Below are 27,088 nucleotides of genomic sequence, written 5' to 3'. Positions count from 1 at the left end.
CTTACAGGGTAGGGCAGATGTGCTCTTCAGCGCTTACGGGGCTGTAATAAGCTGCAAGATGGATTGCAAATGATGCTGTGAATGAGGGGATTAAAAAAAAGCGTGTTTCTGTATCATTAAGGGCAAAACCATATACAGGTTCTAACAAATGAATGAATAAATTCTGAGCGTTTCCTCTGATGTGTGAACTCCAAAATTAGCACCACTGATTTCTGCTCTCTAAGAATAGTACAGCATGTCAGCAGTGAGGGAGGAAGGAAAAGGAAAATCAGGAGAAATATAACCTTCCAGCCTTCCGTAACTTTTGAACTGCTTGAAGCTTAAGCTTGGTAGCATACACGGCTGTATCTGTCATTGCAGAAGTTAACCGAATAGCCCTGCATCAGCACTGTAGTAGAAAAATTACTAGTGATTGGCTTTGCCCCAACCTGAGAGAGATGCTTACTGCAGGAAAACAAGCATACAAACAGGACTGTATTTTCTGTCCTCAGCACTCTTAAGTGCTTATCTTTGCTTGCAAGCGGGATCTGTTTGGACTGATGGCATTTTAATAAAAAGCATGGTGTCTAGATTTAAAGAGAAGGAGAAGGAAAGCCACTCTGGCAAAGCTGATATACCCTACCCAAGTAGAGAAAAAATACACCTGAGAATAGTGTAGACAGCCTGAATCTGACTGGAACACAGTAGCTGAGTGTGAGCATCCGCTGACTACTCTAGGAAGTGAGGACTTGTCATTTCTGTTTCCACCAGGGATCTTATAAGCCACTTTACAGTATTACACATAATAGCAGTTTGGCTGAAAATATTCCCCAGAAGAAAAACAAAGAAAATGTGAAACTAGAATATATTAAAGTCCGAGGGAAAGAGCATATATTTTTCTTACTGAAATTAAACTTTATCAAACTACGCTGGTTAAAAGAAAAAATAGTAAAAAGGTGGCAAAACAGTCGCAGTGCTGCAGTGTGTGCCTTTCCTACCGACTGCTCTTCAAAGGACGTTACATGCATTTTTTCCATGAAATTCAGAGGCCTCTCAACAAATGTTATTAAACTTTATTGCCACTTTCTCTTGTACATGACAGCTGCTGCTAACAGCATAATTGGCTGGGGAGGAAGTCGCTGTGTGTCTTGTTCTGTGCACGGTCCCTCTAAATTCCTTCTGGCACTGACAACGGCTTCGGTATGTATTGTGAACAATGCTGCTTATGCTTGCAGCACTTTAATAGTGCCATTAAACTGCTTCTCCAGAGTACACAGTAATCATCATTAAAGCATGTCGAGTTTGGTCTTTGAATAGAGATTGAAGCAGGACTGGTAGTTTCTGAAGTTTAAGGCTGTAGTTGCGTGGAGGTTTTATATAACAAATACCTCCAGCCTTAGTAAGGGCCACTTGTAGTGAGAGTAACTATAGCAACAAAACAAAGTTTCTGGCTAATGAAGGAATATTTCCAGCCAGTAGGACATCAGTCTCTGATCCAACCCCTGAGATACGCTTATTTATCTTTTTTTTGTGCAATGCTATTTCGATAGTTGTTACCATAATATCAAAGATATATATTTATATTAATTGTCATCCCTTTGCTTTCAATGTGGGATTTTTATTTATTTATATTTTATTTTTACATAAAAATCAGTGGAAGGACTTGTTCCATTTTTTTTTCCCCTTTGAATGGAAACATTCTGATTGTTCATTTCTTAACCTGTTTTCCTAAAGAAAAGAGTGCAGTTGGGATTTTTATAACACTGAAAGCTTTTGAAAATACTGTCTGATTTGAAACAGGTGTTAATGGAATGGTAGATATCCTGTCAACTAATACTGTTGCCCGGATTTCCCAGGAGCAAGTGGCTGCACAGGGAAACCCAGGCAAAGAGGTGTAGTGCTTTGCTGTGCTGTGCTGAGGCTGGCAGCAGGACAGCAAGAAGACATGATGGGGACCTGCCACACGGCTCATGGCTCTAGGGGGATGGACAGGGAGGTACAAAGCTGTTGGGAATTAAATGCCGCTGGGGAAACGAGCAGTTTATTGCATTTAATGAAGAATCTTATAAATCATACTGTTTCTCTGTCTTACGTGGTCATTGGCATTCATAAGAGGTGACAGCAAAATGAGTAAGGAATGGTAATGAGGGATGCTGCAAGAGGTGATCAGTGAAGCCATTCAAATTTGCATGTACTGGAGGTGCAATAAAGGCTGGGGTCTTGGGCCCGCAGGAATCAACCTCCTTAGCAGACCAGGGAATCCTAGCCTAAAAGCAACAACCATTTCTATAATGGCAGGAAGAACTGTTATTCCATAAATAAAATGGTAACATAAAACTTTACTTGGGAGTTTTTCTTTTGCCAAACCAATGTTATACGAGGAGCAGGAGTACATTTTTAAAAGAAGAATGGCATTTGCTGAAGCAAGCTGAAATTGCGGTGCTGGACTCTGGCCTTGCCACCTCAAAGCTGTAATGGCATTTCAACTGTCTGTGTGCAAGTGTCCTTATCCCAACTTAATAAACCAAAAAAGCACCATTTTTTAAAGAGATCCTTGACCCTATGCTAGCTTGTCTGAATAACTGTCTTATCTAAAGTTCAGTAATTTTCTCTTCAAGTGGGTTAGAGACACTTTCAGTGTATGAACCTCCAATAAAATTAAACGCATTTTTGCACCGAATTGTAGCTTCTCTTTCAAGCAACAGCTTCATGCTCTCAGTAATTCCCTAGCTATTTAGTAGCAAGAGCACCATGTAAGCAAAGGGAGATGTGGAAAACAAGGGAAAGCAGAGAAAAGTATAAACTGTTATTTGACCTTCTGAAGGGTATAGAAAATCTGTCTGATGCTTTTATGTAGTTTTCTGGGGCTTTCTGTCCACCAGTAAGCTGGAAGGAAACAGTTGTTCTCTTGCAAAACTGTGTTTCCTAGATAGTATATTGCCATAGTAAACCATATCAACCCCAGGCTCCACCTCTTGCCAATAACATTCTCTTTGACCTTGCCAGCATCCTCGTGGTGTGTCACAAGTTTTGTGATCACTTTGTACACCAGTGAAATGCTGGGACAGAACAGCAGTTTAACAGGGAATAGTGTAGCAAATGTCAGATTAAGTTGTAAAGAAAAATAATCTGTCCAGCTCAAGTTAGTGAGATGGTTGTAGAAAGGCAGAACGTAAAGGCCAGCACTGGATTTTTACCATACTATATGATTTAACACCTGCGTTTGTATAAAAGCGTGACAAACTCTTTAATATCTTCAGTTAATTACAACTTGGGGTTTACACTTCATCTAAAATGATTTAATGGTTCTAACAAAATATGGGAGCAGGTATTAAAAAGGATGAATCTTAAGGGGATGAATATAATCTTAAAGACCCAAATAAAAGCTATGTAGTTGAATGTATTAAGGAAAGCTGGCCAGATATTACTGAATCCATCTCTTTCATTTGATGGTTGGAATTTTTCTTTTACTCCCCCTAAGTCAGCTACAGCACTAAATCCTATAATAGAAACCTTCTAAAATTAGTAGGACTGGCTGAGCTTTCCATCTTGCTGCACTGTTCTGGTTGGGATTATTAATGAAAACCTGAACTTTTGCCTTTCTCTCTCTGTTTTATAAATTAATAATAGGATGACTTAATGCAGGCGGTAAGTTTCAGGCTTCATTTTCTATCATATCAGCTCGTGTTGTTTTCCTAAGGGTATTTAACTGTGTGTTGTTCTATAGCAGCTTTAACAGTAGAGGTTTTGTTTTGTTTTGTTTTGTTTGACATAACTGCAAAACTATGCTCTTGATTTGTGGTCTACAGATTAATGCTTGTGGATTGGACCAGCTCATCTCTTGGATTCTCTAGAACAAAGTTCCTCAACTGTAGATCACAACTTCCTTCAGGAACCAACCCACGGGAGGGGAGAGGGAGGAACGAGTCCAGTGCCCTGGCTGTGCTTTTTCAGTTGCGAGGGGAGTTTTTCAGGGTAGATAGAGAGGACTGATGCACCTGAACGAAACCTCTCATGTCTGCTGCTGCAGGTGCTGCCCACAGTGCCAACGAAGCAAGGTGTTTTAATGCAGGAGATGGTTCACGGTGGTGCAGAGCTGTACCAAGCTGTGTCATGCAGCCACATCAGTGCAATTAGTTAATTGAACAGGAGAGCACATGCAGCTTAGGGGAGAAATGTTTCAGTGGCTTAATCTGTTTCCCAGGGTTGCCTTTGCTGGAATAACTTCAACAGAACTGTATTATGAAGCAAACCGAGCAGATTATGTTTTACAACTTAAGTAGTATCTAGATGGTAACTTTTATGTGCTTGGAAATTTACGTGCTAGGATTGTTGCCATGCAGTGGCTTTGCAAAGGTGATATTTTTGTACTTCGGGCTTCAGATGCCCATTGGCTGTAATCCTGAATGCAGCGATCAGAATTTGTATCCCTTGGAAACGGCAAGCCACGCTTAGAACAGATGGTTGTCTGAAATACACGGATCTGCAAGGTTTACTGAGGCAGACTTCACCAGATTTGAGTGAATTAAGTGCATGACGTTATTTACAGTTTTCAGTAGAGAAGCTTTAGGATAACTGGAATGATGCTAAAAATCCTGCACTTAGACTGACTGAATAGCAGGTATTACCTGGAAAATAAGTTCATACGTGGAGGGACCTGGCAAACGAAGCTGTGAGCTTAGCATAGAGTGGGAGCAGAAGGGGACTGGGGAACATTTTAAAACGGGAAGGCCTTTTCTATATCAGAACAGCCAAATGCAGCTGTTCTGATGTTCCAAATGTGGAAGTTTATTATAAATAAGGAACAAGTAAGGAACAAGTAAGGAACAAGGTGGTCGTAAAAAAGCACAATGAACAAATTCAGTCGTGCCATAAGCAATCACAAATCAGACCCATCAAGGAACCTGTCAGCTTCTAACAGAGACCGTGTTTCTCTGAATTAATCCATTCTGTGTCTCATTCAAGCTAAAAGTGCCCTGAAGTTCACGTGTCTTCATGTGTCTGTACTTTTAGTAACTTCTGCAGGGACTCCTGGAGAAAGATACTCAAGGCTGCTGTCTTGAATACTCTGTACAGGAATTGACTTTGGGGACATAATTCCCAGTATTGTACAGTTAGTGTGTTGGAATTTATGCTGCTGTTTCTGCTCAAGAAAATGACTTGTGTAAGCTGATGCAGGATTTCCTTGAGCAACTGGGTAGCAAATATCATAGTTATCCTGGGCAAGGATATAGTTGTGCGGTATAGGAATTGCACAAGTGAAATGCTCTCACGTACCAGCAGGATGTCTGTAAGCTGTACCAGCTCTGTACATCACCCACTGACATCCCCTCTCTTCTAGCTGTTTCCCTAGGTAGCCACGCAGAGTGGGCTGCGGCTGAGTCAGAACCACAGGGTACGTGAAAGCATTAATTCACTGCTGCAGGTTCAAGGAGCTGCTTCACCCAGGCAGCATCCCTCCCTGCCCCCTTCTTATTTCCCTCCCTCCAAAGGCCCTTTTATATGTTAGGTGGACTTGATACTTTCACATGCTCATGCCCTTTCTCATACCTGTAATTTAGCATAATTATGACTTGACAAATGCATGCAATGTGCTCTCATCACCGTTCAGTTTGGTACGTGTATCTAGTGAGGTTTTCATGGCTGGCTACTCCATTTCTCTTCTGCTTGGGGTCATCTTGTGCTGAAGCCTGCCTGATAAACAGGGTAATTACTCGAAAAAGGATTACAGCTCTGAATCTTTTCCAGTAAGGCTGAAGGAAGCTATTACTTCATATTCTGTTAAATAGCACGTGGTCATTCAAAACACCTTCTGGATTTCTAATGAATTAAATTGGATCTGTTCAAGAACAAAGAACACTGATTCTTATCTGTACGTTTCAACAGTTTTTAAGCCCTTCTCTTTACAGCAGGATCTAGTTAATGGCATGTAGCTGTAGTCAAGAAAAATGAAAGTGTCACATTCTCCCCAGCTACATCTTGGTGCTGGGGATCTGATGCAAAATATCAAATTTCAGGTGCACACTGTGTATTTGAACTGTGCTTCCTCTGGATGTCATTCCCCGAGGGAATTAATTATGGTAGGATATATCACATGCACAATGACAGGCTCTGTTAAGCCTTCCTGAGGCAAAGCTGCCGATCAGGTCAGTAAGAGCCTAGGAGCTTTCAGTTGCACTGGAGTGAATAAGGAGTTCTGTGCAGTGACTTTGGGTATCCTTTCAGCAAGGTACTTAGGACACAGTAATGCAAGTACAATGCCCTTATTGCAATGGGAGCAGGGAGGAACACCTGTGTTTTCGATGTATTGGTTTAGAAAGGAAGGGAATCAGAAATTAAATTGTGTGCTCTGGGTTATAGTTGGCTTTCGTGAGGAAAAAATGAGGCATGCATAAATGCAAAGCAGTTTTTTATGTATAATGGTAAAATACAGGGCAAATATGATACTGTTGTACTTTGAGGTTGACATCTGTTCCTCCGCTTCAGACTTATTTCAAGGAAACACTGGTACATGCTGCTAGCTTATCAGAAGGCACAGATTATAAATACACGCTTCTCATTTATCCCAGTATGCTCAGTTCTCTTGTTCTGCAGAGAGCTCTGTACTGAATTACCAGGCTGCATGAAACAGAATGAATGCGGAGATGTCATTATGTCCTGTCAGCAGGAGCAGGTATGACGGAGCTCAGTCCAGCCCCTTTCTGTCTCCCATCTCAGATGGGTTTGGAGGTGCAGTGTCTGCCCCCAGGCACCTCTCAGATCAGCTGCAGGGCTGCATCACCAATCAGCGTCAGCAGCCCCGCAGAATGAGACAGGCATTTCCATGGAGGGCTTCTCGGCACAAAGGGAAAATATAAAGCTTTTCTGTGTGAAAGGCTGGGGCTTGCTATTTGTCATCGCTTCTCTTCCTTTCCTTTTTTCAGTTGCAGTATCCTTATGGAAGAACTGAACAGTTGTGTTTTTTTGGTGAGTCACCGGGAGTCTTTCAGGCAGCTCATTTCTTTTTTTAATTTGCGGGCTAGAATTCTGAAAATCTATGGCTTATTTAAAGGGATAAGGGAGGAAGTCAGCTGGTACGAGCTGATCAAATTGCACTGACGCTGTACTTCACTTCTGGGTTTATCTGAGGCGTGCTGGTTTGAGGGAGATGAAGACAGCCTGCCTCAGCTTTTCTGACTTGAAACTTGAGTGCCAGGTCCCCAGCTAGTATGAAGAGATTAAAAGCATTCATTTCAGTTGAACAGAGCTCACTCCCTTCGGTTCTCTGGTCCTGATCGTTCGGTTCCTTGTACCTGTTTCACTGCAGCTGTTAGCTGCAAATTATGGAATAGAGCTCAGTTCTGTAAAGCACTACGGTGTTAAAAATACACGAAGAGCGATGGTTGTGAAGTGCTGGGCCATTTCTCCAAAAAGCAAAACATCTCAGTAACCTGTGGATGAAGGATCAAAAAAGGAATCCCAGACCACTAGTCCTGTCACCTGTACTGTACTCTATCAGTGAGATGTTTTTTCAACAGCCAAGCCTATCTTACTCTCTGTAGTGTTTAAGTTGTATTTCTGATTGCTGACTGAGGAGTGTTTTCAGGCTGTTAGTGTTAAGAAGGCCAAATGTCGCCATTTTTTGAATGCTTAAAATATAATAACTGTGCATGTTTTCCCCGAAGGATTTTCTTAATCACGCATACAGTGCTTGAGATCTGTAATACTGTGTCATCTTTTATCAGCACATCTGGAAGGCCTGTCATATTGGGAAGAGAGTAGGTATAACAGATACTGCAGGAAAATAAACCATTAATCTGATTTAAGCTTATATCTGCTATGGGTTATCTCTTTTCCTTTTTTAACCTCAGCTGTGTTTCTCACCTTTCTCTTGAGGTTTTCTGTTGTGGTTGGCAGTTCTTAGTGAAATTTGTTGGGTATTTCTGACAGGCTGAGAGACAATGCTGGCATTTCTTTGTTAGTCAGGAGCAGTGACTCAGCTTATTTGTACAGCATAATGTGCACCTGCTGGAGTCCTGTGTGCAACACTGAAGTTTCCAGCAAAGCTAAGAAATGAATCTTTACCTCTACAATAGAGCCTGCAAGATTCCAAACTCTATCTGTGTTCGGCAGGGCTGTATGCAGCTCTCTCCTAAGAAAAAGGACTTTCCTAAGAAAGGAACTTTGGTAATATGTCTGCAAAAACAAGCTGTGGTGTAGAAGCAGCCCAGTGCTGCCCTGAATGCAATTGTATCATTTTCTTAGGCATAGTGCTTTGCAGCACCAAATGGTAAGCACAGGTTTTGTTAGGTTAACTGAAGCTCACAAGGAGGGAGTGAAAGTGCAGCAGCACTTTCCGTAGCACTTCTGGTTTCTGAAGTCTAGCCCTACATCTGCCTTAAAGGTCATGCTCCTGTGTCTTCCTGCTGCCGTGTTCAGCTGGCACTGGTGCTAACACAGACTGTAATTACATCATGGCTTTGCTTTGCAGATGTAGATAAATATGATTCCTGCTGGTAGCGACATATCCATTTCTTTCTCTCTCGGATTTTCTGCAGTGAATTCAGCAGTTTAGTGTCTACTTACCACAACATGGATTTGTTCTAGATTCTGTGGGGCTTTCTCTGAAGTAAAGGAGCTTGTGTCTGCTTGCTTCATTCCTGTAACTTTTACCTTTCTATCGTGTCTTTGCCTTTTTTTTTTTTTTTTTTCAGGCTAGCATAGAAACTTTCTCTCCCATAACTTGCTGAACAGCATCTCACAAAAAGCACTGTTTCTGAGCTGTCGTACTGTATGGTGGGTTGCCTTAGCCAGAACGCAGGCTAAAACTTGCCCACAGGTCCTTGGAGTCAATATCCTGTAGTGAATTCCTTGGCTTTTGGCAGATTGATTTCCGTCATCACCTCCACTGAGAGGCACGGACAGTGAGCTTGAAGTATCAGTGGACAGGCTCCGGCCCTTCTGATGTTACTCATGTTTACAGTCTGTCCTCTGCAAGAGACTCTCAAAATCTTTCTCCTCAAAAAGAGCTTGATCTACCAAGGTCCTTCAGCACACGCTTAGTTTTAAGTGATGGAGTAATTGACTTGTTGATTTCAGCAGGACTACTCATGCTTAAAGATGAAGACCTTTTGCAAGTGCTTTGCTGGAGCAACGCCAAGATGGAATAAATCACATTGCCCCGAAGCAAAGCAATAGAAGGATTGAGGTGTATTTGACAGCAGTGCATAATGCATTTTAAAAAGAAACAAATGCTTTTTTTAAACTACGCTTATTGTTTTTATAGTAAAGCCAAATTTTGTATGGTTCTCATCTCCTAATACAGTGGGTGTGTGATGCAGTTGTGCTGTTAGCTCCAAGCATCTCTGATATGCAAGATTTTGTTAGTGTGTTAGGTTGGGTAGAAATGTTTGACTGATCTTGTGGGGAGAGTTCTGCTTTGCTATATTTTGTTGTATAACTTATACAATTCTGAGTATTCTGTCACTTCTTATTACTTGGACACTAGGTTAATTAGAAGGTATTTCACTCTGTTTCAGTGATGCAACACAGGATTCAGACTTAGCTTCTCAGGCAGAAGATGTACTTGGTTGCAGTTTAAGGTGACTTGGAGGCTGATGTTGAATGCTACTTCAGTAACCACAGTCCTGATATTCTTTCCTCTAAAAGCTGCCTAAACTGCATCTCCTAGAAGCTTTTCTGAAACACAACAGTTGAGAAGTGTAAATGAAACATCCAGTTCTGCAGTCTTTGGGGAGTGAAGGAATTGGCAGCATAAAAAGTATTTCAGCTTTGTCCTGTAAATGCTCGTTTCTTGTCTGGCAGGATCTCAGTTCAGCAATTAGAGAGCCTAGGCCTGGTTTCCTTTTCCATTTCTGTAAGCGGAGAGTCCAGTGGTTGTGACAGCATGGTAGCTTTCAGTTCTGCCCTTCCAAATTAATTTCCATTTAATCACGACTGGCTGGATTTACTCAAGGGCACAGCTGATGACATCCTGAAGGATCAGGCCCAAGAGATGAGAAAATGTTTTAAAAGCGGTGATGGTTATGTGGGGTCCCAACGTCCTTTCCTTCCTGTCCACAGATAACTCTGAAGTTGAGAGCACCAGCATTAAGAGATTAAATATAAAAGATAGCAGGAAGGTGATGATGAAGAACTTTTGCAGAGATCATTCCCACTGTCTGCCCTGTCAGAAAAAAACCCAAACCAAATCAGGTTAACATCTTGGTTTTTTACCAGCGTGCCATTCTGCGCGCTGAGCCAGATGCTTTCATTCTCCTAGCAGTTTGCTTTTAGAACCAAAAGGAAAAATTCCTTTTTTTGCTTTCTGAGTTTCCAGATTTTGCTATAAAGAGTTGTGAAAATTATCTTTGTCTTTATTCAGGCTAGGTGTAGAGTGTGAAATGCATGTGTTTTTTGATGACACAGAATCGTTTTGTTGCCAGCTCCTCATCAGAGCAAGAGGAAGGTTAAAGTTCTTTTCAGATGTGTCACCCATACGATCCTATATAACACAGAGAGATAAGAGAAAGACCAGGGTTTTCATCAGCTCTCCTAACAGCCAGCTTGATTCCTGTGTTCTTAACAAAAAGCAAAATATTGCAAATCTGGGCTTCAAAGCTGTATGATCTAATTGAAAGGAAAGGAAAAAAAAAAGAATGCTGATCACTGATTTTTGTGCCTTGGTTTTTGGGGTATGACCAGATATGGCTTCGTTCTAGAGATAAATGGAGATGAAGACTTTCAGTGCTTTCTTTTCCAGCAAGTAATTGTGTTTTTTTCTTCTAGCAGACTATTAGTTGCTTTCTCGTTGTTTTTTAAGTGACAGTATACTTGCCTGGGTTTAGTGGATCGGGGGGATTTGTTGCAAGGCCTCCTTCTATGTGCAAGTAACAGTTTCTGGGTGGGCTGCATTAATAAAGAATCGTATTTGCACTCTGCATCACAAGTGAACCTTAAGGAACTGAATGACCAAATAGGACTGGCCGCAGACATTTTTGTCTTGAGAAGCAGTGTTTGAGTCCTTGCGTAGTTTACTTTCTTTGCTATGTGCAGGAACTTTCTAGGTGCCTTTTACTGTGGGGCTAAGTCTAGAAAATTACCTTGAACGTTTAAATAGGCAAGAATCTATCTCTCTGAAAGCTGTGCTCATCCTGTGCAGTGCTGTTGCAATTGTAGTTTGTGGAGCAACAGTAGCTGAATTAGTCTTGTGGAGAACCTGGGTCCTGAACAGGGCATTCATCTAAAGGAGGCGTTATCTTTGAATCTGCTTGTTTTTCTGGACTGAAGCTTGTGGTTCTTATCTTTATTTTTTGTTGACATTGGGGGGGGGGAGGTGGGGATAAATGGGCAATGAGCCATAGACAGTATGTCTGTAAAAGTATATGACCAATTTATTTTTGTAGGGAAAGTGATAGATTACATGGCACAGTATGAAGTTATAAAAGGAGGTTGCAGTCAGCACTGCTGGCATTAATTTAACTAGAGAATGTGCCCTTAAATGTCAGGAGACTGCAAGAAGCACTGAGTTATTTGAGAAGACAGCAACTTTGATGTTGATGTTACCAAGAAGAATGTAGGAGATTAAAAGCAGCTAACCAGTTTCACTATTTTTTTTATATTGATAACATGGCAAGGGCTTTAGTGGATGCTCTGGGAAGGTTAATTTTGTGGTAAAAGAACTTGAACTAATTGGCTCATATAGGTGAGTCACCATTGTAGCTAAACTCAGCAGCTGATAAACTAAACAGCTAATTTGCTGTGAAGAAACTGCAGTTCCAGATACACTTTCCTCTTGTACTGGCAGATAAAACAAGACCAGACAATCTGGGTTATAAAAAGAATACAAGCTGCAATTATATTTATGCTATCTCAAAATGTAAGAATGGCCGTTTTTGATCAAACTAAGGGCTCCTTTGTCTTCAGCGGGGCATCTGGTGAATGCACAGGGGAAAAGTATGCAGAAATGTGGCAGTGGGATGATCCTTCCCCTCATGTGCTATCCCTGCTTCTGTCAGCTGAGTTGTTCAGAGGCTTTCTGAGCCAGACGCTGCATTAAGGCTGTGTTTAATGCCTCTGATGGGTCTGTCATCCATGAATTTATCTAATCCCGTTTTGAACCTGTTTATGTGTTTGCTCCCAGATCATCCCCTAGCAATGGGTTTTGCATTTTACTTTTTGCACTGTATGAAAATGCACTTTATTTTCTTGTTTAAAATTCACAGCTTCGTCGCTTTATTGGATATCCCCTACTTCAATTAAAACAGCACAGACTGCTTTTATTACCTTATTTTCTTCACAGTATTTGTGATTTTATAAATCTGTCATCTCTTCCCCCAGTCTCTTTTCCAGGCTGAAAAGGCCACTTACCATCTCCGTGCACCAAAAGCATTCCCAAACTTTCATCATTCATCTCATCTGCTCCATCCTGTTCCTCGATCTGTTAAATCAATCTGTATTCTGTATCCACCTGTAGCCTTCTTTTGCGTCTGCTACCTTAATGGGGAGGAAGCAAATTTAAAGAGTGCTGGTGGAGCATCCTTGTGCCATCTACCCATTCAGGTCATGGCATCCATTCCCCAGGTTTTCTTTGGAGCTGGAATGGTACATTTCTTTGTGTTTCTGCATGGAAAAGGGCCATATGTAATACTAAGAGGTAAGGGAGGGTAAGGTAGGTTGTGCTTCCCAGTGGCACTTGCTGTTCCAACACCCCATTAATCTGTCACTTGGATAAATTGCATTTGCTATCCTCAGAGCTGTGAGCAGGACTCTGGTTTCTTTCTCCAGGCATAAAGCTGTAAACACACACAAACAGACATGCACATGCATCCTGTCATTTAATGAAGGGCGCACACAGGCTGCAGACATTAGTTGCAGAGGTTTAGTGTCTTCGTCCTGAAGTTGATAATCGTCTCTGTGGATTGGGACGTATTACTTCTGTGCTTGGTGTCTGAGTTTTGTTTGTCTGTTTTTCCTTTTTATGCAGATTCGGAGTAAGTCAGCAGTTGTGTGTGTAGGTGTTGCAAAGTCTGGGTCAATAAGGAAAGACTTTGGGGAATTATTGCCTTGATTTGGTAAAGCTCAGAGATGTTGATTAATTAAGTTCATTAATTGACAAGCTCTGATGAACTGGAAGGGCTAAAAGCAGCCAGCGAATGACAAAACATACAGATAAGTGACAACATAATGCTCATTATTCCTAATTCACTCTCTCAATCTCAAAATCAGTGGAATGGGCTGTTGTTTTTATTTGTACTATTTATTGCTTGTCATATGGTAGGACATAGAGATCCCATTGTGGTGCTTTAAATATGTATCATTACTACATTTAAAACTAAGAACTCCATTTCAAAGAAGCTTTAAAAACTCTTAATTAACCATTTAACAAATCCTGTTATATTTGTAGAGCATCCGCAAAGTCAGTAGGTTATTACTAAACATAGCATCTCCCAACTTCATCCACAGATGTGCTCATAACCATTTATAATATGCTGTAACAGTGAAACCTAATTTTCCGAGCTTCACAAATGAATTTATCTCAACAAAGTCAAGTATATACAGACTTTAATTTGACAGAGTTAATGTTGCTGTGATCAATCAGTATGTTTACTTGCAGCAGTTACTTGACCTTACAGCAGGGAGCAGCAGCTTTTGATACTGTCCACATGAGTGCTAGAAGAAAACCTGTGTTGAGAGGGAACTTAGAGTCCAGTATCAAGAGAGTAAGCATTGGTTATTTTCCATTGTTGCTGTTCCTGAAATTCACACATTACAAGAATGACTTGGGGGTTTTTTCCTCTCTTTTGCTGTGCTTATGTACCAGTAATTTATGTATTTGCTTTAGCCCAAATCTCTCTGTTTTCATTTTCAGAGGCTAACAGAATTACCAATGACTATATTGATAATCTCGGGGCTATTTTTATATGTGGAATCTCTTTAAAAGTCTGCTCTGCTTAATATTACAAGCATCATATGAAAGTACAGTAAAATGATATTAAGAAAATACAATAAAGTGTGATCTGTGCATACATAACTTTTGTTTATGCCCCTGAGAGTTGCGTGCAGACACTGATACAACACAATACCCATTAGATTTATTTGTAGCAAGAGTGCTATCTCTGTAATAAAATGATAAACTTCATATAAAAATGATACTGGGCCACCTATTTCAGTGATTTCTCTGTATATATTTCTACTGTTACAAAACTTACTAGAAGCTGAGAAATGCAAACAGCATATAGCACATCTAATGCAATGATTTTCTTTCGAGCTTGCAACTGTCATGTTGAATTCCTTTATTTACTACTGTTGTCAGTACAGCTTGATTCCTTTTTCCACTTACGTTCTTCCTGTTTGCCTTTTGGTTTTGTTCATTACATTATTGCATGATAGCATGAACAGCAGTATTCCAGAGTCTCATTACCACCTCATTTAACTGTGCATGGTATCTCTAAGATCTGCTAATGTTCCATTGCAGAGACACTCACTAAAATTGTGTTATTTCTTTGTTGTTGTTGTTTTTTTAACCTTTGTGTGCCTGTTTCTTACAACTGATGGTTATATTCTGCTGAGGCATTGTTATGTTATTGTTAGGGATTTGCTCTTTTCCTGTATTTCATTAGTTGTTCTCACTCTTAAGATAGAATTTTGCATCTTTGTCCAAAGAAGTTGATATGTACTCACTGTAAAAGCAGCAGAATTATGGAAAAAAGAATGTAATATTCACCTTCATAATGATTAACTGTAATGTTTAAATATGTTGTGTAGTGATAACTAAAACATCTATATCCATACAGATATGAAATGAAGGAGGAACATTGTTAACGTATCCCTCCTGAATAGTAGTTTGACTGTTAACAGATTATTCATTCTTATATTCTTCTATTTAATTAATATTGAGTGTTGTCCTTTAGCACCCATGAGTGTGGCGTCATTTGGGGATATGAGTATTTTCTTCTTGAGGCCCTATGGTCCTTGTCCAGTACTCTTCTGCTGCAGTGGATGTCATACATTGGTTATGAAAGTCTTTCACTTTGAAAGTTAGTAGTGGTTTATAAGTATTCTGTACTTATAAAACAACATAGATAGCTCCCTGTAGTAGGTGCTTGGACTGACAGAATATTTTTCGGAAATGAACTGCCAAAAGGGCAATGAGTAATGGTGCGAGTCCATTCTTCCACAGAACGGAGTCCAAAGAATCTAACTTGTGAGCCTCTCCATCAAGCCCATAGCTTCTATTTGTCCAATATCACTGCTTTCCAGAAGTTATTCTGTCTTGCTGAGAAAATCTTAAAGACTACAGAATTTACACTGTGCACAAGGTAGATGCTGCAAAGGTTATTTGCCTTTATAATTGCATTCTTGCATTTACTTACCATCTCCATTTGATAAGTTTCAGCTTCCAACAAAACCTTGAATCTTCCGATTTTCTGTTAGATCAAAACCTCGCTATTAAGTACCTTATCTCAATTGCAAGCTGAAGCAAAATATTTTCTTTGCTGTTTCTCGGTTAAACTAAATCAACTAAGCTTCTTGAGCCTCTGACGAACTACATTTTTGGGAGCTCAGTGCACTAGTATAACCACTTTCTGAACCTCATCCAATTTGAGTTACAGATGAGAACTAGACGCTGGATACTATTGTAGTAAGTGTCTTGCTGATGCTGTGAACAGGAATAATCCATCTTCCAAGTACGACTTGATTGTGCTTCCGTATATGGATGTTAAGTTTGCAGTCGAACTGTAGCAGTGGCCATGAGCAGTCTTCTCTCAAGCAATCGACACATTGTCCACCTACAACCACTATTTCCCAACTAAAACAGGTCACTTAGTACAATATCTAAACGTTTCTTGCACAGTTCCAGGGATGGTGACTCCACCACCTCCCTGGGCAGCCCATTGTAGTGCCTCACCACTCTTTCGGAGAATAAATTTTTTCTTATGTCAAACTTGAACCTTCCCAGCTTAACTTGAGGCCATTCCCTCTTGTCCTATCGCTAGTGACACAGGAGAAGAGGCCAGCCTCCACCTCACCACAACCTCCCTTCAGGTATCTATGAAGAGCTACAAGGTCTCTCCTGAGTCTTCTCCAGGCTAAGCAACCCCAGCTCCCTTGGCTGCCACCCATAAAGTTTGTGCTCCAGACCTCTCACCATTTTTGTTGCCCTTCTCTGGGCACACTCCAGGTTGTTGATATCTTTCTTGTATTGGGGGGCCCCAAACTGGACACAGTACTGGAGGTGAAGCCTCACCAGAGCTGAGGGGAACAATCACTTCCCTGCTACTGCTGGCAACACTATTACCAGCCAGGATGCCATTGATCTTCTTGGCTACTTAGGCACACAGCTGGCTCTTGTTTAGGCAAGCATCGTCCAATACCCCAAGTCCATTTCTTCCATGCAGTCTTCCAGCCACTCTGCCCCAAACCTGAAGTGTTGCCTGAGGCTGTTGCCAAAGTGCAGGACCTGACACTTGGTCTTGCTGAACTTAATGAACTTAATATGAGATTGCACCTGCTTTTGTCTCCTTTGGAAGTTTGGATTCCACAGGGGCCCGCAGGCCCCACTCACTAGTACTAGTTTTAAAGTTTTTAGCATTCAGCTGCTAGTGTTATTATATGCATGTACACATATATTGCATCTAGCGGATGGATTGCTAGCTGTATGGAGCTGATTCAAAATAGATCTCAAAGTTTCTGAAAACATTTAAAGCAAAAAGATGAATTTACTGTAGTACATAAGAAATAAATTCAATGATTTGGGCACTTAAAAAAGGTAAAACGTGTTTGTGAAAGATAGTGTTAAGAGCCATGCCAGCAGCAAGTGGTGAGTTGTGTCGTTACTGATTCTGTCTTTTACCCTGAGCTTGACCTAATTTTGCTGAATTCCCATGGTTTGTGCAGGTATGTATTCTCTAGATACAGGAATAGTAGCTGTGCTTACACTGTGTAGAACAAAACCATACCAAGGCTATCAGCTGTCTTGCCTAAGGGCACAAGATGATGCCAGGTGGAGTGAAGAGGAAATATTTCCTTCCTGTGAGCCATTACATAATTGTTTGCGTATATTAGGTATGTTGGGTTTTTCCCCTACATATTGTCTGGTATTTATTATGTAAGCCATTATCATAGGAGTGTGACAGACTGAAAAAGCATTCAGGTTTCTGTGTTCTTCCAGTTCCTTTTAATTTTGTTTTTAACGCTGTCCACAATAAAATGATATTCAATGTATGCTTCACCTTGTTAGCATTGTAACGCATTGCTTTTAACACTGTCCTGCCAACTTCGTGACACAGATTTGACTGCAGGTGAGAAATATTGGTAATCCTCTCATCTCCTTGTCGGGAATCAAAGTTGAGCCAAATCAAATGTTTTGTGTTCCAGTGTTTTCTTTTAGAACTGGACATACAAAGAAAGCAAAATTGCTGGCTGCCAGGATCTTAGTAGAGTGAAACTGATTCTCAACATCTATGAGGTGCCAATAAAACAGAAGTTGTTCTTTTTCATCTTGCAGCTTACTCTTCACCAAAGTAAAACTGGAATGGATACATAAAGGACCTGAGGAGGCTCTGGTGACATGCAGACATATGTTGCAGATGTGGCAGATGGCTTATAGTGTTTTACAGCACAGGTAGGCTTTCTCCACTGTCCAACAAATTCAGATTTCACAATGGGAATGTAGTTATCTTCTCTAATTGTCCAGATACTTAAATTACTGTGTGAAAAGGGTAACAAATTACATTGTTAAAACAAGAAACAGAAGCAGATTTTTAGCCACGAGTTAGGAAAATAAAATTAAAAAAAGGCATTTGAACAGTGCTGAAATGGATCATAGGTATGTTCTCTTTCTGTCATCTGCTTCCCCTCCAGGAAAGATAATAGTTTAGAAAGTGTGAAGGTTAACAGCTTGGATTTTCTTCCTTCCCTCTTCCCCTGGATATTGTCACAGTCATGGTACCAATGTACAGCCCTTCCCCCCTTGGAAATGTTATCCCAACACTATACTTACCTCTCACCTGTAATGTTTGCAGAGGTTGTGTTTGATGGAAAATACAACATGCTTGACAGCAACAGTCATGGCAGCCAGTTCATGAAAAAGTTTTATTGTCCCCCTGCTTGTGAGTACATTTACACGGGCTTTATAAACACCAGAATGGTGGTACAGAATGATGCATGTCTAGGTACAAGTTGTCCTTAAGGGATTCTTAGTAATTCCATGTTGGTTTAGCTAATGAGCAGCAGACCACACACTAAAGATATTTATACAGCACTAAAAGTAGTCTCTTACACTCTGGAATCATTGATTTCCATAGGCTGTAGTGTCTTTAGCTGATGATTCAATCTTGTATTTCTCACATGAATAATCTTTACACTCATGAGTCGTCCTCGTGAAGGTGATCAAATCCACACTGAACAGATAGAACTGGATGTGACTTACTGTTGTGAGGTGGGGGTGCAGCCTTGAGACTGAAGGGACTGAGTTGGAGAACAGACAAATACTTGAAACATTTGGATTGCATTTGGATCTCAAGCTGTGCTTTGGCTGTTACATTTGAAAAACCAAGATGTGACAGCTTTAGGGGCTTTTGATAAGCTTTAGCCATAGAAGCTTAGACAAAACAAATTGCTCTGCTTTTGCTTTTAGGACCTCTAATGTGTATTTCATTGCTATTCCCAGTGGTATTTTTTGCCTTTCTCAAAAAAGAAACAAACAAAAAAACCTTCAGAAAGTATCTTGTATTAGGAAATAGTGCTTGAAAAGTAGCAGAAATTAACTTGGTACCTGCAGTTTTTGACTGGATTTAGTGCTGCGGAAGTACCTTTTTTAATGCAAATTGCAGCACTATCAACTAACAAATATTTAAAATATTCTGGGTTGGGCTTTCAAAGGAACCGAAGGGGAATTCTTATCAGTGGGACTTTGGAGGCAGACATTTTTTAGGGCCTCTTGGAAAAGAAAAGCCTGTTTTTATATGAGGTTGAGAGCTGTTACACTCAAAACTCTTTCCTAGTTCAATCAGCAGCTAATCACCCACGCAGTTAAACTGCACATTAGTTACATTTGGTTGCATTGACTGGCCCTGGTTTCTCAGTTGCACAATCTTACTATAACTTCGTTAGACTACAGAGTCTTCTAGGGCCCAGTACTTTCTCCCCTGGCAGGTATTTATGTGCCATGCTAAGTCCTCTTCATCTTCTTCCCAATAAACCGAACTGATGGTGCCCCTGCAGTCTTTCAGTCAAGCATTTTCTTCACTAATTTTTGTGGCCATTTTATCCACTACCTCAACTACCTTTTTTAAACATGGGCGCTTCCAGTGCCATCCTGGGAAGGCAAATCATTTGGCTACTGTGCCTTCCTTGGTACTTGGGAAGGCTCTCTTGCTTGAAGGCCTGGTACTGCAGCTTTCAACAGGGAATTGTTCACTTGCAGCCCTTGTTCAGAATAAAGAATCTCCTTTCGTTGGAAGCTGCTTTTTTGCCAAATGCAGTCCTCTTGCCACTGAATGTTAGCTGAGGTTGCATTGTCGAGACTTCTCTAAAGGCTTCTCTCCTATTGTCAGATTTCTTGCCTGTTTTTTCTGTAGTAATCTAATACCTAAACCAGTGTTCGGCCATGTGCCTAAACGCTGACCTCATGGTGACTGCTACAGCAAAGCATTGTGTTAGTAATATTATAAAGCAAAGCTGGCAGGTTTGCATGTACCTCTGCTGTTCCACCAGCATGCTGGAGCCGAGGCAGTGACACTTGTGTCAGTGATGGCTGAGCAAGACAGAGGTGCGGGACTAAGTATTGAATTTTCCCTTCTATCTTTCACCACATAATAATTTCAAAAGGGATATCAGTGTGGAAACCAGTATGTAAAACACGCCTAGTCAAGGCCAGATTTAGATGAGCAGTCAGTGGCCAAGATTTCATGGTCCACTAACAAGAACTGTAATGTTTGATCCCTAAGCACTAGTAAGAGGTTAATTAGCTATTATAAATATGATTACCAGTATGACAAATGACAGTAAGTGGCTTTTAGTCCTAGATTGCTCATGGGCAAGGGCAAGACTTAGTTTATCTTTTGCTATTTAAAACCAAATCCCAATCCCAAGGTAATTCTTCTGCTGTATTAATACAAGTTCAAGGGAATCCTATGCAATCTGTACCTTAGGACTAACTAAACTGGAAGATTGGGCATCCACAGCAATCATGATTCTGTGACAGCTCCTTTCCTGGAAAGGAATATTATCCAAAAGCTGAGCTGCAGGCTTGGAAGCATGCAAGAGAAAATAGCCAGGGCAGTCACTTTTCCTTTTGATATTTAGTCTGTTGATGGTGAGAGGAGATACCATCACCATCTATCTGATCCTAGAGGGTGGCAGTCCTGTGGTGACAGGAAGGCTCAGGAGATCAGCACTAGGTGATTATCATTAGATACAGGGTCATTATTATTTTGGAGTTCTCCTTTTGAAGAACTGCCTTGTAAGGACAGAAGTCTAGAAGAGGAGCAGACCAAATAGGCTTCCCTGCATAAAGTGGTACTGCGTGGTAGCTTTTATTTTCCTTCTCTGTGGAAATAGAACAAAGGTGAGAGAAGATAAACTTCTTGAAAGAAAGGAATTTGGAAGGTGGTTGGTCTGTTTCAAAAGGATTAACGCAGCACACTCACAAATCCCATCTTTCTACAGAAAAAGCCAGGGGGCAGTGGTTCTTCTGTACGGGGGGCATTGGTGGTTGGCCTCCTGGTCTGGCCTTTTAGTTGGCAACATGTTGCTTGTCCAGTTGTTGGCAAAGATTGCAGCAGTCAGATAAACTGATAGCAGCTCACAGACTGGAGCCCTTGCTGGGCACAGTTTCTCAGTGCCCAAATTCTGATCAATTGCTGGGTAGGTGGTGTTAGAACGACACATTCAAGAAACACCTGAAGTTTTCGGTTTCAGAACACAGTTAGGTGAGATTATTGCCTGCGTTGTCTCCCTGCTGAAAGGTGGCCAGATAACAGTTTTGTTTCTTTGCAGTGGCTCTGAGAAAGGGAGTAGTGTGGCCGAAACACCAGTGATCAAAAAGCATAATGGACTTCATCTCACGCTTCCGGATGCTCATGATAATGATTCTGGTGAGGAAATGATTTGTGCTTTCTCATCTTAAATACATCAACCTTCTACTTCTGTACATGTAGGAAAAAAAAAAAAAAAAAAAAGAAAGAAAGAAAAAAAAAAAAGCTCACTTTTAAAAACATTGTATTTTAAGTAAGTCTCATGATTTCAGGCTAGGGAATTAGTGATTGTCTGAGAACTGGTAAAACTGAAGTCATGTCCTCAGTACATACAGCTGAGGACGATGACAAGTTCTTATTTATTAAGTATGTGGCTTTTATTAAATCAAATGTATTCAAATACATGGAAGAACTTGTTTAGGTAATAGTGATGGAGCACTGGAACAGGTTGCCCAGGGATATTGTGGAGTCTCCTTCTATGGAGATATTCGAGACCCATCTGGACACCTACCCATACAACCTATTGCAGGGCACCTGCTTTAGTAGGGAAGTTGGACTCAGTGATCTCTTGAGGTCTCTTCCATTCCCTGCCATTCTGTGGTTCTGTGTGTTTAACCCCCATTTATACTCATCAGTGGTTAAGAAGCATGACAAGGTTAGGTCTTGAGCATGCAAACACTCAAGCATCAAAATGTTATTCAGTGTGTCTGCTCTTACTTTTGTTCACAATGTCGAGCCCTGAGGGTTTGTATTTGTGACATTGTAATCTTCCTGGTTCTATACACATATATTTATGTAATTCTTAATCTGTTTATTCCCTTTCCCTTGTAATATCCTTTGCCGTGACATGTTTCTATATTTTGTGTAAGACTGTTTTCTTATTGTATGTGTGAGTCAGAATTTTGTAGTTCTTTAGATTACTGAAGGAGAAAAGACCAAATTCAACACAGATGGATGAAGAGAGTTTACCTAATGAATAAGGAATGAATAAGTGCTGCTTGGCATATTAGAAGTGATGGAAAAGGGAGAAAATGTGAATGTTTCCCGGTGGTTGGTACAAAATCATTTGAGACAGTAATCACTTGAAAGTCACTGTGAAGATCTGCAGAAGTATCCCTTATGATCCCTGATGTTGGGCAGACAAATCAGCCTTCGTTCCGTGGGTTATCTCCTCCACAGTACTGTTCTGGAGGCAGCTGGGCACACGTCCCATTTGGGGGCCCTCTTGGAGGAAGCAGGAGGTGAGGCAGCAGAGCGCTGCTCCAGCTGCTCTCCCCTTGTGCCTCCCAGTGCTGCAGCAGGAGGGAGGGAGTAAGCCTGGTGCTGGCGTCAGCCTGCAGCAGGCTCCAGTTTCCGGCATGCAGCCTCCAGGGAGTGTGCAGCAGCATCGCCGCAGTGCACAGTGCTCTGTGATCCCACCCTGACTGAAGGGAGATTACTGCAGCTGGGTCTGACACCGCCCCCCCCCCTCAGTTAGGCCACAGTGAGATTATTTGCTGTGCTAGAATTTTAGGTTTCCTGCCAGGAAGATTAATTCCTCTTTATTTTCTTCATCTTCCCCTAACTGAAGCAGCATTCCTAAGTAAATTCATTGGTATCAGTCAGCTGTCTTGCTATTTCATTCTTTCTGCGATTTAGTCTTATCTAATAATGTTCTTGCCTCAAGTGATTTAGGCAGGGGAATTCTATGTTTCTTATAAGCCCAGTAAATCTATGGAGGCACGTTTCTATTCTCATGGCAGTTTTTTTTATAAATGTAAAATATTAAACTTAGTCCTTGGTTTTATAACAGCGCTGTAGCAAAATTATTTAGGTATGTTTTCATATGGTTTCTATGTGGAGCCCATCATGACAGAGTATTTTTTTAATCATTTCTTTCAATAAATGTGTAGAGGGCTTTGTTGTAAAATGTGAGGTTTATATTCTGTCTGGTGGAGCTGTTAAAAAGAGAATGAAAGTGCACTAAAATAACAAATTGAGGTGCTGTCTTCGTATGCCAACATTTGCATGTATTTTCAGGCTTGACATTAAAGTTCTGTGAGACAGGTTTTATGGGTTTTTTTTTAGCCTATAAAGTGCTACACTCCTTTAGGAAGAGGCATTTTGTGTGAGAGCTATCACTGCTTCTGGCTCTGGAAGCTTTCCTTGCTGCCCTCAGCCCACCTCAGGGTCTCTGGTGCATGCCCCTGGGGGTCAGGTCTGTGGCTAGATGCCCTTTGTCTATAAAGGCCAAGGCAGAAAAGTCCTGCCCTTAAAGGGTTTATTGGAGCCTTCTTGGGAGGGGCTGTGCAGAGGCGAGGAGAAATAGCAGTAGCAAACGTGTGGGTTTGGGCTGAGATGGAGCCTTTCCATTTACATGTGTGCTGAGAGCAAGGAACATATCTGTCAGAGACTGGGCAGGGCTGGGGACAGATCAGCTGACCACTGCCTGGTGTGGCTTGCTTCCTTGTTTAGGCTGGAATGGAAATGAAAATAAACCTCAAAGGACTGCGACACAAAAAGGAAGCCCAAGTTACTTAGCAATTTACAGCAGAGGCTCTTTGCATATAACTGCCAAAGGCAGTAAATTGCTAAGTAACTCAAGTTCCCTTTTTAAGACTGTGCAGGCTGAAGCACATGCAGCAGTGGACAAAGTTCAGTGTCACACTGTGGGCTTTCTGCCTCCAGCAGCTACCTGCCTGGCTGGCAAGGAGAGGAGCAGCTAGCCTGTGCTTCTTCAAGTTCCTCATAGTGATGTTCTTTAAAGCCTTCTTTGTGAGGGAAGGATGCTTCATTAAACCCGAAATGGCTGTTCAGCCCTGCAGCAACACATGAACCTGTCCAAAATGCAGAGAGTTTCCTCGCAGTGACATCATCCCCATGCATTGACTTGCAAGGAAAAGAGGATTTCCCCTCACGGCTGCGAATAGGCACAGCCCATCTGCCCACTCACTGCAGTCAGAACAGCGTTACAGCGTTAGGTACAGGTGCTGCACAGCTCCAGAAAGCCTCTCTGAAAGAGGACAGCCTTGGCAGAGGAATGTAATGCTGAATGCTGCTTTTAAAGCACACCGCCGTGATCGGGAGTGCTAACACAAGGATCTGCTTATGTGGACTACCAAGTCCACAAAGCCCACGCAGGACGTTTGAGTTTGACCACGTGAGTCTGCCCTGACTTTGAAGTACTCCTAAACAGCATCAATAATTGTTCACATGGCAATTTTCATGTTGCCTCTCTGCTGTACAGAAGCTGCCTGTGCTCTGGGAGGCTGGGGATGAGTGCCTGTTTTCTCTGCATTAAACAACCTCATTCTGCATGGGAGTCCTTGGAAGTCCTTTTGCAGTGAAATTTCTCCTAAAAGGAGGAAGAGAGATGAGCAGGAGTGGGCAGGGCAGAGGGAGGAATTCCATACAGTGACATAGACAGAAGAAGACTGATCTGTTAAATAAACTGCTCCATGTAATAAATTCTCCATACAGCGGGGAATGGCTTTTACCGTACCGTTGGAGCTGTAATTACTGCATTACTGCACTGTCATCTCTTGGAACATTAGGTCAGGAACGTCTTGGAAAATGCACAGGAATGTTAAAAATGCATCTAGGAGGAGCACATCCGCAGTTTGCAAGGGAGCTGTGGGAGGCGCCTGTGCTGAGCACTGGTGTGCTGTTTTGAAGTTCTGCTGCTGGAAATGAGTGGCGTTAGTTAGCAGTGAGATAACAGGACAAGCATTTCCCGTGGCAGTTTCAGGCTCTGGGTTGCAGTTGAGGCCTCTCCCTAGAGAGTACGCTCTCAGAGGCTTCGGCTTATATAAAATCTGTGGGCAGTGTTCTGCTCAAGCGTCACACAGCCTTTGGAGAGGAACATGGGGTGCACAGAGGCCTGCTGACACCATGCCCCCACAGGTGATGCTCAGCTGTCAAGATGTGCTTTAGCTTCAGCCCTCGCCAGCTGGAAAAACATACCAGTCCTCTTAAAAAGACTGCTTAATATATATATCCCATGACAGGCTTTTGCCCATCTCTCCCTTCCCATGCTCAGAGCTACCCCAGCTTTTCTGAATACCTGTTACTGTGCTCTTTGGATGGCTACTGTGAGAGAACATGGGATTGTAGCTCCAGGATCTTGTCATCTACAAGATCAGCCTAAGTGCTTCAGTCACAACAGCTCTCTAGAGAAAGAGCTTATCAACCTTAAAATCACATTAAACCTGTATATACTAAAATATTTAGTTCTCAAAGCTTTAGAAAGCCACCTCGGAAGCCTCATTTCATAGTTCCATGCTTTGTGACTGTCCTCTTGGTAGTCCTGCAAAAGGACTGCATACCTACTTGAGAACATGGTCTCTGTCTGTACCTTCTTTCTGGAATCACCTTTTGATGTGATGTTTTGTTCCTCGAGCTGTGGGTACTGAATCCTTTATTCTTACGTAAATGTTACAGCACATACTAAAGGTTAATATAGTCGAAGCACTGAACTCCCTGCTCCCCGAGGTTAAATGAAAAACCACGCTGTCTCTAAACCAATAGGACAATATTGATGTCACTTGAAATCTGCATTCTTTGAATGCTGCTGACCTACTCTGTAATTCTGTACTAGCATTTTACATTAGTGAGACACGTTTTGCAGTTGTGTAGTGACAGTGTGCTTACAAAACAGCTTGCTAATAAATATTCTTAGGAAATAACTTGATGATAGAATTTGACTTTCCAAATGAGCAAAATACAGTTGCTTCCTCAATGAAAGCTGGTAAGCAGACTTTTATAAAATTACTGTCTCTGGATTCACTTGCTCGAGGTGCAGCCCATGGGTAATACAGTCTTTTTCCAACAAAATAACCTTTTATAGGGCATATTTCTCCAGTTCAGAATTCGATGTAATTCTTACTACACAAAACTGATGCTTTGGAGAAGACAATCAGACCTGCCTAGTTAATGAGCCAAATATCCCAAAGTATAAACTGCACTGCTGTTCTTGTTTATTTGGTCCATAGGATCACAGCGAGCCTCTTCCCTTGCTGCATCAAGAATGGAACAAGCCATATCTGAAATAACAATGCGGAGCAGCACAATGAAGCAAGGACCTATGCAGCTGTGGACAACTCTTGAACAAATCTGGCTACAAGCCGGTAAGTTTTGGTATTTATGGACAACCTGGAATTCCTTTGCTTTTCAGTGGTGAATAAGATGACGTGTATTAAAGGAATAGTTGAAATCAGGGCTGTTTCAACACCTTACACCAACAGTAAATCTGCCCATCTATCTCACTTGGTTTTTGAAATACTGCTTGGTTAAATCTGAACAAACAAAATGTTGGAATAATGTGATTTTTCAGCTCACCTCTATTTTTCCATAACATGGAAAACTTAACTAAAGTATGTTTCTAAATTAGGAGAGGAAGCAGTTCTTCATTAAGAAATGTCATTTGATAGTAGCAATTAGTTTCATTTTGCTGAAAATGATTGGGCAAACAACCCATTAAATATTATTTAGGCTGACAGCATTGCAGTTTTTCCTGAGTTTTAAGTGAAAATTATTAAAGAAGAAAAAGTCCTCCACTCATCTATTCTTGGCTGCTTGAATCTCCCAAGGACTTGAAAGATATGCACATCACTTTGAAACAGACATACTGTAGCAAAGCTCGGATAGGGAAAGGAGAATATTGAGAAGGAACTCTATCCTGTGGTGACATCCAAACTTGTGAAGGGGTTTTATATAGGGCCCTTGGTGAGGAGGAGAGTTGCACAGCACTTCTACCGTTTGCATTTCAGGACTGGTAAAAGGAATTCTGACCCTGCAGTTTTGCTTTTAAAAAACACAGTTTTTCTTTTGCAATTGGGCCCCAGCACTGTGTGCCTGGAATAACATTTGAGTGCTGTGATTACTTCTTAGATGTCTCTGCTACCACTCGCAACAAGAAAAAAGCAGAGCACACCAGAACGTTGCTGATAATTTACTATTATGTATGCAGGGGAACTTGTCAAATTCTCATTTACCTTATCTGCAATTGACAATTCTCACATAAAACCTGGTAGCCTTGTGCTGCTTCTCAGCAAATATGTTTATAGCTGTTTTTATGGGGCCATTTTCTACCAATTAGACCTCAATTCTGGTATAAAACATGTGACATTCTGTTTGTTACAACTTGGCTAACTATTAAGAAAAAAGAGAAC

The 27,088-nt window shown here is 41.3% G+C and overlaps 1 protein-coding gene across 2 annotated transcripts in view; it reads left to right on the top strand.

The window, feature by feature from the left end:
* TTC7A (tetratricopeptide repeat domain 7A) overlaps positions 1 to 27,088 on the top strand; it is a 157,516-nt gene that overhangs the window by 85,499 nt on the left and 44,929 nt on the right. For both annotated transcript variants that reach the window (XM_072333365.1, XM_072333366.1), the window contains 3 exons: positions 17,468 to 17,584; positions 20,962 to 21,059; positions 25,910 to 26,044. In XM_072333365.1, coding sequence (XP_072189466.1) covers positions 17,468 to 17,584; positions 20,962 to 21,059; positions 25,910 to 26,044 — 350 coding nt within the window. The remainder of the gene's footprint in view (positions 1 to 17,467; positions 17,585 to 20,961; positions 21,060 to 25,909; positions 26,045 to 27,088) is intronic.

This window comes from Excalfactoria chinensis, chromosome 3 (assembly GCF_039878825.1).
Source record: "Excalfactoria chinensis isolate bCotChi1 chromosome 3, bCotChi1.hap2, whole genome shotgun sequence".
Lineage (NCBI taxonomy): Eukaryota > Metazoa > Chordata > Aves > Galliformes > Phasianidae > Excalfactoria > Excalfactoria chinensis.
This window is presented reverse-complemented; position numbering and strand designations above follow the sequence as displayed.